The sequence below is a fragment of the Budorcas taxicolor genome, chromosome 6 (assembly GCF_023091745.1).
Source record: "Budorcas taxicolor isolate Tak-1 chromosome 6, Takin1.1, whole genome shotgun sequence".
NCBI lineage: Eukaryota > Metazoa > Chordata > Mammalia > Artiodactyla > Bovidae > Budorcas > Budorcas taxicolor.
Genome location: NC_068915.1, coordinates 25,090,555 through 25,104,449, shown reverse-complemented (window position 1 = coordinate 25,104,449; position 13,895 = coordinate 25,090,555). Strand labels below are relative to the sequence as shown.

At 42.2% G+C, this 13,895-nt stretch overlaps 2 protein-coding genes across 2 annotated transcripts in view; both read right to left on the bottom strand.

The window, feature by feature from the left end:
- The window catches only part of DNAJB14 (DnaJ heat shock protein family (Hsp40) member B14), a 38,941-nt gene extending 30,761 nt beyond the window's left edge, over positions 1-8,180 (bottom strand). Inside the window, exon 1 of the mRNA XM_052642156.1 lies at positions 8,040-8,180. Coding sequence (XP_052498116.1) covers positions 8,040-8,172 — 133 coding nt within the window. The 5' untranslated portion in view covers positions 8,173-8,180. The remainder of the gene's footprint in view (positions 1-8,039) is intronic.
- Positions 8,181-9,594: 1,414 nt separating this feature from the next.
- Positions 9,595-12,016, bottom strand: LOC128049643 (histone H2A.Z). Its single transcript, XM_052641940.1, has 5 exons — positions 11,845-12,016; positions 11,324-11,401; positions 10,927-11,040; positions 10,446-10,575; positions 9,595-10,200 (listed from the first exon to the last, which is right to left on the bottom strand). The coding sequence occupies exons 1-5, from the start codon at positions 11,845-11,847 to the stop codon at positions 10,139-10,141; spliced, it is 387 nt and encodes a 128-aa protein (XP_052497900.1). The 5' UTR covers positions 11,848-12,016; the 3' UTR covers positions 9,595-10,138.
- Between the last annotated feature and the right edge of the window lie 1,879 nt (positions 12,017-13,895).

The following is a 13,895-nucleotide window of genomic DNA, read 5'->3' as shown; positions in this document are numbered from 1 at the left end:
ACTAGTATAAATGTATAAGCTGTTTTAACTTAAAAAAAAAACAAAAACCCTAGTCTGTACACTGAAAAGGCCCAGAAACAATGAACAATCTATTAACCACAGCATCGTTAGTACCAGACTATGATACTAAAACAGCATTTTCCACTAAAAGAAACCAGGGCTTATTGGAGATACGGTTGATTCAAGATCTAGTACAGGGAATGTATAAGAGAAACCTGAAACTTTCTGTCATACCAAAGAAAAATAAAATTATTAAAGATTATTAGGAATGTGTCTATGAAACTTAGGAGGTAACCTAAAGAGGTTCCACTGGCCACATCTAAAAAATAATATTATCTGCTTTTGGAAAACAGGAGTCAATTCCTTTTCATGAAAACTGATAAAAGCAGTCAAGCACTTATCATATCTTGCCTTTCCTATATGAACTGTACCACTGTGTAACCCTAAGATAGGTGAGGGGAAAGTGTCTCTTTATAGAAGTATTTCAGCCTAAAAGGAAGAAATTACTTTGAAAAAATTGTGAAGCCAGATGAGAAAGTGGTTATATGTATTTATATTTACAGGTGGCCACAAAGTCCCTATGCATGCTAGTTAGAAGTTATCTGTACATTCCCTTTCATTCTTTGCACAAACACATTCTCTCAGTTTTTCTGGACATATTCCATGCTAACAGCTAGATGCTGGATATTGCTAAAGCAAGATCATATAGTTGTTTTAAATTTTCAAGTTATTATGACACTGAACATCTTTCTACAATGCCTAGCGGTTCTGCTTAACAATGGCTATGCATATATGTGCACTCACACCAAGCATTTTGGCTCCAAACAGTGAAAATTTGAACAAGTTCCATTACCTCTGTGTCCCAATATCCAGTTTTATCATCTTAAAAATGGAATCAGCAAGGTTTTCTATATTAACAATCATTGGAACCAATGCCTGAGAAGGTAATGTGGTTCAGTTCAAGTACTGCCAGAATTTGGAACTCACAACCTTTTTCTGATCTATTACCTGTCTTAGCTATTATATGAGATCACATTTATAATAATGTGCAGTATTACAAACATTAGTTGGACCGATATAAGATATCTGCTTATAAACCAGATTACTTTTGGTTTTAAAACTGTCCAACCTTATTTTGTATGTTCACTTTCCAGACATATAGCTTTGCTTGTATGTCTTAATTAATGTCATCTGTATGGTTTTAATGTAATCTGTACTTAATTTACACATATCCCATATTAAGGACCAGGGAAAAAATAAACATAGTATTAAAAATATTTATGTGGATAATCCAAAAGTGAATAACCAAGATCTATTTTTATTTCATAAGGTTCTGCTGCACATCTATTATATATAATACTCATCACTAACAAAACCTAAAATAAGAATATATGATTTGGAAAACAGATTTTTCATTCCAGGCAAACTGAAAATAGCTTTTATTTGTGTGATTATAAAAGTAATGTTGTTCAGTTCATTAAAAAAAGATAACAAAGTAAAGATCTCCTATAAATCACACACAAGAAAAAAAAATCACTCAACCACTGTGATATATTTAACTCTAGCTACTCTAATTGGCTACCTGTCTAGCTTTTTACATATTTTGAAACAAAACGAGAATAATCTACATATGTTGGTAGCCTGCCCTTAATAGGTTTATAATTCAACATATATCATTTTATAGCGATAAATCTAGGTGCACATCATCTTTATTTTTTAAGACCTTATTCAGGACTATTGCAATAGGGGAGTGACAGCAGGCTGAACTCTGAATTCAGTAAAGACGACTGGAAACTTATTGTCAATAAGCATGGTAAGGTGGGTCACTGAATGGAAAATTACTGAGGCATATCATCGTTTTTAAGTGCACAGTATATATAGGCAATTCAATTTATTTAATCAATTCCCAATGATGGACTCTTTTCAAATTTTTGCTACAATGACAACCCTTATATACATTTTCCCATACTTGTCTGTTGTGGGAAAATTTCATTTGTGAATATATTATCACAAAAAGCCTTACCGCTATAACTTTTTCATTTATTTATGAACAAATTGTCTTCACTGATAAGAGATAAAACTACCTAAACGGGTATCATTCCAGAAAACCAGGATTTATAGATGCCACAAGTATATGCAAAAGACTGGTAGATACCACAAGAGTAGAAAAGATGATAACATTAAAATAGTTCCTGACAGAAGAACAGTTTTTAATCTAGGAGAGGAAGTGCTATATACATAAATAATACAAGCAATAAATGCAAAGCAGGGAGAACTACATATTAACTAAGAATGGAAGGAGTACCTGGATTCCCATGGAGATCATCCTAACAAGGCAATTTTTTTATGTTAAACAGGTAAATAAAAAATGACAGAAAAGAGACTATTATATAAGCAACTCCAAGGAATCATCCAAATACTTTTGCCATTGTACTAATACATGAAATTCTTATAGCACTTAATAAACTAACCTCATAATAATCCTGTGAAGATTACAGATGAGAAAACTGTGGCTCAGCAAAGGAAAAGGGAATGATAGGAACTGAACCATTTTTGTGTCTAGCAGAGATTCCCTATTTCATTTCTCTAAAATGTAAGCTCCAAGAGGACAAGAACTGTCTTATTGATCACTGACTCCCTAGTTCTGAGAATAGTGCCTGCCACAAGGAAGCACAGATTCAGTAAATATTTGTTGAATAAATATATCCCCATCCTACAGATATCAAAATTGAGGCTCAGAAAGACAGTTATGGATATAAACACATAAAACCATTAAATTAAGGTTCAAAACTAAGTTTAGTATTCTTTCTTCAACTATAATGTTTGAAACAGTTTGGTTATTAGCTAAAATGTGGAAATAATTTTATAATATTTAACTAGTGCTACCAAAATAATGTTTTGAATGTATAATTTACACTTATCAATAAATTTTGATTAAGTCAGAAACAGAAAGAAAATGGTATTATCTTCAAAGGAATAGGCTGGATAATACTCCAGATGTGAAATGACAGTTTTAACTGTTTTATCATTTTAAGTGAGACTAAAGGGAACAGAGGAGAAGGCAATGGCACCCCACTCCAGTACTCTTGCCTGGAAAATCCCATGGATGGAGGAGCCTGGTAGGCTGCAGTCCATGGGGTCACTAAGAGTCAGATACGACTGAGCGACTTCCCTTTCACTTTTCACTTTCCTACATTGGAGAAGTAAATGGCAACCCACTCCAGTGTTCTTGCCTGGAGAATCCCAGGGACGGGGGAGCTTGGTGGGCTGCCGTCTATGAGGTCGCACAGAGTCAGACACGATTGAAGCGACTTAGCCGCAGCAGTAAAGGGAACAGAACTTTGAACTTTTTAAAATAAAGTAGCAAAAAAAGGAAGAAAAATCTATACATATAGCTCTCACCTGAGAGGAAATAATAAAAAGAGGACTATTTTAATTTGCTATTGTACAGATAGAGGCTGCAAATTATATAAGTTATCTATTCATTAAAGTAGACACAGGATGGTCATTTTTGAAGCTGTAGACTGCCATTTGGTTCAAATTACTATGAAACTCTTGAAAATAATTAAAATGTTTTTCTCCGAAAAAAAATCTATACTTCAAACTGCCTGACAATTAGAATTAAACACTAAAGTATTAAAATAGCAATGTAAAAAAAAAGCAACGTAAAGCATTAAAACTGCAAGGCTGTATCTCTCTGTAAAAATCTAAAACATATCAATAATCCAGTAAACATAAAGTTTAAGAAATCAAAATGCAATTTACTTCTTCTTGCTGATATTTTCCCAGTTTATATTTCCTATGTAGCATCATATACATATATTAATCCTTTCAAATGTAAACCAAACTCATAATATGAAAATATTTGAAAGTTATAAATCAAATTTGCTTAGAAGCCCATTTAAATAAACTGTAAAATAATATTTCAACTAAATACTTAGAAAGCAAGCAATGTCCTAGATTCTTTTGAAGATGCAGTTTTTCCTTAAGGAAAACTCTTGCCAATTTTTTTAAGTGGTTTATCAATCAGATTCCTTACCTAGCAAGAATAAAATTGTAAAGGGGACAAAAGCTCTGGAATTTAGCTAGAATTTAGTCTCACATTTTTGCATTCACTATATAAAAATAAGAGAAATCAAAATGCAATGTTTTATTTTGCCTACCTTAGCATGAAAATACATCCAAGAGGAATATTTTTAACCAAAGCTCTAAGTTATAAAGATGTGAAAGTGGTCTAGAATACATGAAATTCAGGGATAAAAAATTTTAATTTAATTTTAAACAATAGCTTCAATTCCCTTCTACACTAAATATTTTATCAGGAGCTTATACAAGTGTTCTAGATCTTTTCCTCCTCCTCTGGATTCTTAAATTATTCCAGTATACATCTGAGAACATTCTATGTAAAATACACTTTGTTAAGTATTTGCACATGATCTATTTCACCTAACATCAACCCTGTAATGAAATCCTTATGTTATACATAACTAAACAAGGCTTGGCAATGATAAGTAACTCATCCCTGTCAGAGTAACTCAGATCTGTCAGAGGCAAAGTCCATATCTGAATAAGGTCTTCAGACTACACCACAACTGTAGCTAATCACTTTATGTCATAATCACATGTTGCCCTACAATACATTGTACTATTAACTTTCACTCTTCCTGTCTTAATTTTTCCAATGTTCATGTCTTTAAAAGCAACAGCTGTATTGTGCTTTGATATCTTACAGTATCTTTAGTAGATTGATTCAAATTGCTTGTTTCATAGAAGAATTACAGACTACAGGTTTAAAAGTTGTCTCACACTTGTTAAATGGAAATGACACCAAATTTTCAAGCACTATTAAATGCTTCCCATGTATTAATTCATTTAATCCTCATGCCACCCCTATGAAATGGGTACATTACTGTCCTATTTTGCAGACAGAAAAGCTACAAGCTAGATAGGTTATCTAACTTGCCCAAGATTAAGGTTACAAGTGCGTTACAGGTGAGGCTTCAAAAGCCAAGTTATTCCGTCTGGAGTGGTTACATGCATGTGTGCTAAGACACTTCAGTCATGTCCGATTCTTTGCAACCCTATAGATAGTAGCCCGCCAGGCCCCTCTGTCCATGAGATTCTCCAGGCAAGAAGACTGGAATGGGTTGCCTTGCCCTCCTCCACAGAATCTTCCCAATCTAGGGACTGAACATGTATCTATTTCATCTCCAGCACTGGCAGGTGGGTTCTTTACCACTAGTGCCACCTGGGAAGCACCCCCTAAGACTATATAATGACTAAATGAAATTATGCCTTCATAAGTAGAAAAATTCAAAAAGTTTTAACTCTTGGCAATGATTTCTTGAATATGAAACCAAAGTGAAGTGAAGTCGCTCAGTCTGTCTGACTCTGCGACCCCATGGACCTCCATCCATTGAATTTTCCAGGCAAAAGTACCAGAATGGGTTGCCATTTCCTTCTCTAGGGGAATTTTCCCAACCCAGGGATCAAACCCAGGTCTACAGCATTGCAGACAGACGCTTTACCATCTGAGGCACCAGGGAAGCTCTAATGAAACCAAAAGCATAGGCAATAAAAGAAAAAATAGACAAATGGGCCTATATCAAAAGGAAAAAACTCCCGTGTATCAAAGGAAACGACAGAATAAAAGACAACCTACAGAATGGGAGAAAAAAAAATCTTCAAATCAGACATCTGGTAAGTTTCCTAGGTGGCATGAGTGGTAAAAAAAAAAAAAAACCCGCCTGCTAATGCAGATGTAACAGATGTGGGTTCAATCTCTGGGTTGGGAAGATTCCCTGGAGGAGGGCATGGCAACCCACTCCAGTAATCTTACCTGCAGAATCCCATGGACAGAGAAGCCTGGCAGGCTATCGTCCATAGGGTCATGAAGAGTCAGACAAGACTGAAGCGATTTACCACACCGGCATAACTCAACAACTAAAAATAACCTAATTTAAAAATGGGTAAAGGACTTGAATATTTCTCAAAAAATGATATAAAAATGGCCAACGAGCAAATAAAAGGATCCTCAATATCACTAATCTTGAGAGAAATGCAAATCAAAACCACAATAAGATATCACCTCACACTTGCCAGGATGGGTACTGTCAAAAACCAACAAAGAATCAAACAGAAAATGACAAGTGTTGATGAGGATGTGGAGAAACAAGAACTCTTGCCCACTGTTAGTAGGAATGTAAAATTGTGTAACTCTTACAGAAAATGGTATGGCAATTCCTCAAAAAATGTGAAAATAAAATTACCAATATGATCCAGCAATCCCATTTCTGGGTATATATCAAAACCAATTAAAGCAGGATCACAAAGAGGTATTTGTACAACCATGTTCTTACAGCCTTATTTACAATATAGACTGTGATAGTTTCCAAGATATGGAAACTATCAATACAATCTATTCCTAGATGGTGAATGGATATTGAAAATGTGGTATATGCACACAATGGAATACTATGAAGCCTTCAAAAAGGAACTATCATATTTATGCTACAACATGAAAAAACTTCAGGGACATTGTGCTAAATTAAATAAGCCAGTGAAAAAAAGGCAAATCACTAAATAATTCCACTTACTATATAATAAGTATCCAAAGTAGCCATATTTTTAAGAGAGTACAGTGGTGGTTACGAGGGGCTGGGTGGAAAGGGGAAACAGGAAATTGTTTAATTGGCATAAAGTTTTAGTTTTGTTAAGACAAAAAATTCTGTAGATCTTTTGTACCACAGTGTGAAAATGCTTAACGTTATGGAATTGTACACTTAAAAATGGTTAAGTTGGTAAGCTTCTGTTTTTGCCACATTAAGAAAAAAAATCACTTATTTTCTTTCATTTCCCTCTTTCCTTTTCCTCAACAGCTGGGAAATTAAAAGGACAAAGAAAAGTAAAGAAATTCAAGGACTTCAATAAGTAGAAAAAAACTAAGGAAACAACAATATAAAACAGGTAACCCCACAGTCTTACTGACTTATTGCTAATTTTCTTCTTAATGTGGAAATATCCTGAACCTCAAGTGAAACTGTATCCTATGGACCAGATAATGGAATGTCGTGGTTAAGGGCCTTTTGAAGCTGGAGAGCTCAAATACTATTCTGACTTTGCTACAAATTACTGTGTGACCTTGGGTAAGATATTTTCATTCATTCACTCATTCATTCATTCACTCATCAAAAGGTCTGTTTCCATAAGAGTGAGCCTGGTCAAATGAATTCTAGGATCGATCTGAGGAATAAACGAAATAAGTCATATTAAACAGTAGGTACTTCACAAGCACTCACGAAGTGCTGGCTATAATTACTTTAGAGCCTGAAGAGCAAGAGAAGAGCAGGATTTCGACTAATGGAAGTCCAGAGCTCTGTTCCTAAAGATGTGCCTCATTTGTCGATAATTATGGTGCTATCAAATCGGACACTATTTAGCAAACCCTCACTGACTCTTATCATTCTTGTGGTCCTCTCTTCTAAAGAACTCTCTCCTAGGGAAAAGCAATGTCATCTCAGGTGTTCGAAAATGTTTGCTTTGGGAACGGCGTTTTCCACCCCAGAGGCGGTGGAACCAGGGACCTGTATATTAACCACTGAGTTCCCTGTTCCTCTCACTTCACTAGGGACCTAGGCCTTAATCGAGGATGAGGATGAGGAGGGAGGGGGTCACACAACCACACATCCAGATATAAAGCCCCATCTGGTAAGGCAGGACCAGATGAATCTCCTGGGAGAATGACAGCTGGACATTCATGAAAACCGATAGGGGAACCGGCAACTCTAGCCGGGTGGCTCAGAGCCGGCATCTCGCAGGTAGGCCGGTGAGGAGGGAGTCTCGGGGAGCCCACGGCCGGCCCGGCCCGGATGTTCAGGGCCCGAGCGGGGGTGTGTCGGCGAGGAGCGTTCTGGGGGTCCGACCGGCGGGGTCCGGCGGGTGGGGGGCTCCGCGGCTCCATGAGGGCGAGGGTGGGGGCGGGGGCGGGCTGCGCGGCGGCCCGGGGACAGGGCGGGGAGGAAAGGGACCGAGGGCCTCACCGCGGGCCGAGGGCAGTGGGTAGAGCTTCTCGGCCTTCTGAAGGAAGCGCTGGGCCTTCTCGCGGTTGCCGGCGTTCAGGGCCTCCCGGGCGATCTCGACACATTTCTCCGCCTCATCCCGGTTCCCCTCCATGGCTTGCGCCTTCTTCCGTTTCCTGCGGGAGCTCAGCAACGAGGGGCGGAAGCCGCCGCCGCTGCCGCTGAGGAGGCAAGGCCGGCCGGGGCTGGGGGCGTGAGAAGGCGAGCGGGGAGGAGCGCAGGCGACCGCGGCGGCGGGGCCCGGGCGCACTGGCGGGCTGGCAGCTCCGCCTCCTCACGGCGGCCTCCCCGCCCCCCGCGGGTCGCTACGGCGCGAGCCGCATCCCTCTGGCCTCTGGGCTGGGCTCCACCGCCGGGCCGTCAGAACCGGCTCGCTGATCCTTGCCGGCGCGGACAGGCTCGGGGCCCACCGACCTGGAGGGTGAGGGGGGCGTGCGGGCGATACCAGGCCGGCTGGCCGCCGGAGGGGCTCCCCTGAAGGGGTTCCGTCGCGGCGTGGACCCAGCCGCCAGCCTCAGCAACGCGGTGCCCTCCAACCCCCTGCGCGGCCCGCGAAGGCGGCAGCCCGCCTTCCTGGCGACCGGCCGACGAGTGGAGGTGGGGACATTCGTTTTCAGGAAAATCCCCAGGGATCGAAGGCCCCACCCCCGACCCCCTTCAGCCTAGGTCAGACTAGGGAGAATTCGGTCAGTTGAGGACTGGGCTGCCAGTCCCTGGGCACCGCTTCCGGCACAGCTGTTCAGGAGCCCAGTAGGGTGTCCTTTGACCCTAATTCCTTTCATTGCCTTATTTCATTCATACTCTTTTTCTGACTCAGTGCCATTAAACTGTCTCAGTACATCCCAAGTACAAACACTTAATTTGTAGTTTGCACTTATTCTGGTGAAAACCAAAACGCTAGTAACCATGACCAAAACAGGACAGGAATCAGTTCTTTGGCAATGTATTACCTCATATAGGTAAACTTCGTATACCTAATTTTAATCATCACCCTTGTGAAATAATTGCCATGTTGGTATCCTCAGTGGAGGCAAAGGGCCCACCTTTTGCTTGGTATTAAGAAGTTGCCAGAAAGTGTCAAAATGATCCACTTAACCTAATTACAAAGTAACTACTTTCACACATTGTTCACTAAAGATATTGTCTGCCATAGCAGCAAATATGGTAACTCGGGACTTTCAAAGAAATCTTGATTCTTCTCTGTTAAATGTGAATAGTATGTTCCCCAAAGATGTTACCATATACTGAACAATTTAATGCAAGTAACCTTCAAAAGAGCGTGTGGCACACTGCAAACATCATCAGTCTAAACTGAAAAGTTTGGACTGTGTAGGTAGCTACATACAGGACCTTCCTACCTGGCCTCTGCTCCCCAACCCCACCCAAGTCCCCACAGTGCTCTGGTGTAGTGCTTGCTGCTATCACAAACAGCAAACAAAGCTGATGAACTCAGATGGTTAAACTTAGCCTAAAAAACATCAACTTGTGCTGAAGTTTTAAAATCTTTTAATAGTTCATTACAATGTATTTAAAAAAAAATACTTGGGCCTTTTAACTTTGTTGATCTACAGACAGAATTAACAGTAATTTCAAGGGAAGAAATGTGCTTAAGTTATTGCTAGCTAAGATACCTATTCAAAACAAAGCTGTTCCTACTATAATCAAGCAAATTTTATACACAACTAGTTTGGGATATGACCTTTATTGAGCTTATCCATCAGAGTGGAAATAATGTCTGTACAAAACCAAATGTTTGTTACTATAACTTCTGCATCACAATTAAAATCCAAACAGTTTTTTAAAAACAGTCAACTCAATCAAAACCCACTACTTCAGAATCAATAGCTTCTTTGAAGCCACAGTAACACTTAAATATGGTTAAGACTCAAATGCAGAAATTTGGTTGGTTGGAAAGCTAATTAAACTTCCAACTTTCTCAAATAGAATTACAAAAAGGCAAAATTGTGTTTTTCACAGAGATACAGTCCACTGGAATCACCAACACTGGACAGCTGTTAGAGTATTTAGAGTCCTGAGATAATAAGGAATCCAGGCATCCTTTAGACAGTCTTCTGTTGTCCTTTCTTTCCAATCAGAGATTTGTGGATGTGTGGAATGACACCTAGAAAAGGGATAAAATAACATACTACTTTAAAACCAAGAGTTTAATGTTCAACTTGGAAGATGTCTTTCAATGTAAGTGCAGAGTAAAAATTCAGAAATACATAGAGAAATCAAATTTCATGATGCAACCATACTACAGATCAATGAAAATACACTGTCCTCTTTTAGACTGAAAATTACTAGAGGGAAATTTAAAAGCAAATTCTTTTCTCTAGAGAAATTAATAAGTTAATATTTACATACCACCACCAGCAATTGTAGCCTTGATGAGAGAGTCCAATTCTTCATCTCCACGAATAGCAAGTTGCAAGTGACGAGGGGTAATACGCTTTACCTTCAAGTCTTTCGATGCATTTCCTGCCAATTCAAGTACCTAGAAGGCAGAATGCAATCAATCTCCTTCCAACTTTCATTAATGTCAAGATCCAGACACGAATCAAACCTTCATGATGAAGGTATATCTACCAACTGTCATCTCCCCCACTACCTGAATGGCAAGATAAGCAAAAGCCATAAAGAGGGCACGCAATTTTATTTCCTAAGGCCGCAAAGTCAAGCTCAGGAGGATCCCCATCATGATCACCAGCCCCCTCTAGCGTTGTCGGAAGCTTCTCGCTGCGTTCAGAGCCTGGGAGTTTTCTTGCATCACTTTCCTCCTTCCCTCTCGCCGCCTCCCCCCACCCCCTCCCAACCTTTTCCAGATTATAGGCGTACACCCATTTACCTCTGCGGTGAGGTACTCCAGGATGGCTGCGCTGTACACAGCGGCAGTCGCGCCCACACGTCCATGGCTAGTCGTCCTAGATTTCAGGTGTCGATGAATACGGCCCACTGGGAACTTCGTTTTTAGCATACACAAACATAAATGCACAAAGATAGACGAGCCAAAGATAATTAATTATACGCGCGCCAAAGGCAGGGTCATGGACGCCGGTGCAGCAACGCGCCCCACCACGGACACACGTGATCGCCACCGCTCCCGATATTTATTGCATCGGTAAACCAAGTCGCGACACTATCACCCACGCAAAGACGAAACGCTCATCTAGAGCGATGATAAACAAGAGAGGAAAAGGAAAGAAAAACGCCACGATTCCCAGAATGCACGAACAACCACTGACCTGCAAACCGGCTCTCTGCGAGCGGGAAACCGCCTTTGTCTTGGCCTTTCCGGAGTCCTTCCCAGCCTTACCGCCAGCCTGCGGCGCGCACACGCCCGCGAGCGAAGGAGGAACGCAGAATATAGGATTACCAGAGCAGCGCGCCCTTCCCCCACCGCGCCGCGGCTCGGGCGCGAGCGCGGCCCCGTGCCCAGCCGGGGTCTCCGGCCCGCGGCGCGCCGCAAGGGCGACCCCGCCCGCCCGTCCCCCGCCGCGCGCTCGGCGCGGCCGCGCGCCTCGGTCCGCCCGCTCGCCGCCCGCCGGCCCCCAGCGGCGCTGCGCGCGCCACCCAACCGTCACCGCCCGCCGCGAGATCCGAGGCTGCTCCGCTCGCCGCCGACAAAACACCTCCCCTTGCTCTTCCAAATCCTGTCTCCGCGCGTTCCCAACCGTCGCCGCTTCACCCCCATCTCCGTGTGTAACGGGCTTTTCTCCCGCCGGCAAAAACCCGCGGAGTCTTCGAGCGTCTCCACCAAGTTTACCATTTCGAATTCTGCTGAAGCTCAAACAAGCAAGGCAGAGAAAGGACTAGTCAGACACCCAGCGAAAACCAACCGCCTACTCCTTCGTCGCACCGCGATTCAAACTGCGCTGTCTCCCGCCTTCCCCGCTCCCTTTATACTGCAGAATGTTCCCTCATCCGGGAACTCGGATTGCTCATCCCACCAATGGCTGCCCCCCGCCCTCGGGACGCGTCCTTGAAGCTTCAGCCAATGAGAAAGCGAAGAAAAGGGCGGAGGGGCGGGCGCTTCACAGCTCGAATCCCTATTGGAGCATGCGGAAGGAGGTGGGGGAGGGCGGAGGGATTGGAACTGGGGAGAAGAAGGGCACAGCGGCGGGAGGGAAGAAACAGAGCGAGCTATGCTGCGGGAGCTAGGGGAGCCCCTCCCGCCCCGCCCCGGCTGTGGTCACGTGTCCGAGAGGCGGAGTTGAGAGGCTCAGGGGAGGGGCACGCAGTATCGCGCACCCTACCATCACCCGTTCGCCTTCGTCTCCTAGCCTGATTCCAGAGACCACGTGAAGTCTCCGCGGGGTCTAGCGCGCCCCACTTCCTGCCCTCCCCTTCCAAATGAGCACCTCGAAGGCAGAGACCCAGCAGTCCATAGCCTTCTTCCGAGGCCCGGGGTACTCTTTTCCCTGGTACCCTCAGCATCGCCCAGCTTTTTCAGTCTGACAGGTGGCGCGAACGCGTCCAGTGAGAGGAGCCCCAATTCCTTCCCTGACCACAGTCTTGATAGTGATTTCAGTCTTCTAACCCCCCCTGGGCGAGTCTCGAGCCACCGACTGATCATGATCCACTGCTCCCACGTCATTTTCAGTTCTAACTCCCTCGTCTTTCCTCACCATTTTTGAATGCCCTAACCACCCCCCTCCACCCCAGTGGGATACTTTCACGGGAAAAACGGTGATGAAAGCCCCCTTGCTGGTCAGAAAAGACACTTCGGTCTACCCCTAGAGGGCTTGGAGTGAGACGATATTCTTTAATCAAATCATAACCCGTGTCTTTCTGGAGATTACACATCAATGGGTTGTACCTATAGCCTGGTGTCTAAAGTTGAGTTAATGAAACCTCAAAGCTATTCTGTGTCAACTTTTCTATGCTAAACAGTTTGCTACATGACAAATGTTCTGTAAATGTCAGTGGGGTGACTTCTAACGTGATTCAAGGACAGCTACAGATGGTCCATGTAATCAGCTGCAAATGATGGGCTTAAAAAATAGTACTGTACACACAGCACTATCATAATGCCAGCTACTTAGTTGTCCAACTAATCGATTAATAACACCTGTGTACATGTCCAGCTGCTTGAAGACAGTAATGATCTAAGTCTTTTATATTTATAGCATTTAATAGTGTATTACATATTAAATATATTTCTGATGTCCAAAAGTTTTAATATATGTATTCTTAAGTACTGTAGTTTGAGTTTCAGTTTGAAAGGTTTTATCAAATTAGAGGACCCTTCCATATCTGGTAGATAAGTAAGTTCCAGTGAAGAAGTTCCCAACAATTTGACAGAGAGTTTTGTTATTTTCTTCCCCTTACAAATGAGGAATTTTTACATTGTAATCAGTAGCAAGAGTTAATCAGTTCTCCCACGGAATTGTTACAATGACATTTTAAAACTGTGAAACCTGATGTAATAGTTAATCTGAGCCCTGCTGAGGCTTCCTGATATGTACTTTAGAAGCCGACATTAATACCTTTTCCAGTTTGGATAATATGTACTCTTTGCTATGAGATCCAGCTAAAGGAATTCACTGTTGCCTCACTGAACAGTGGTTAAGAGAATGTGCTCTGGAGCAAGAAGACGAGAACTCTGCTCTGCTTCCTTCTCAGTGTGTCATCTTAGTTACTTTTTGGAGCTTCAAGTTTCTCTTCTATGAAAAGAGTACAGTAACACCTATTCTCAGGTAGTTGTTGAAAGATTAAAGGAGAAGGTATGCAATGTATGCTCCAACATGTGTTTATCACATAGCAGCAGATGATAATGATGGTGTCCTCTACATTGGATGTGGGGAAGGATGAAAT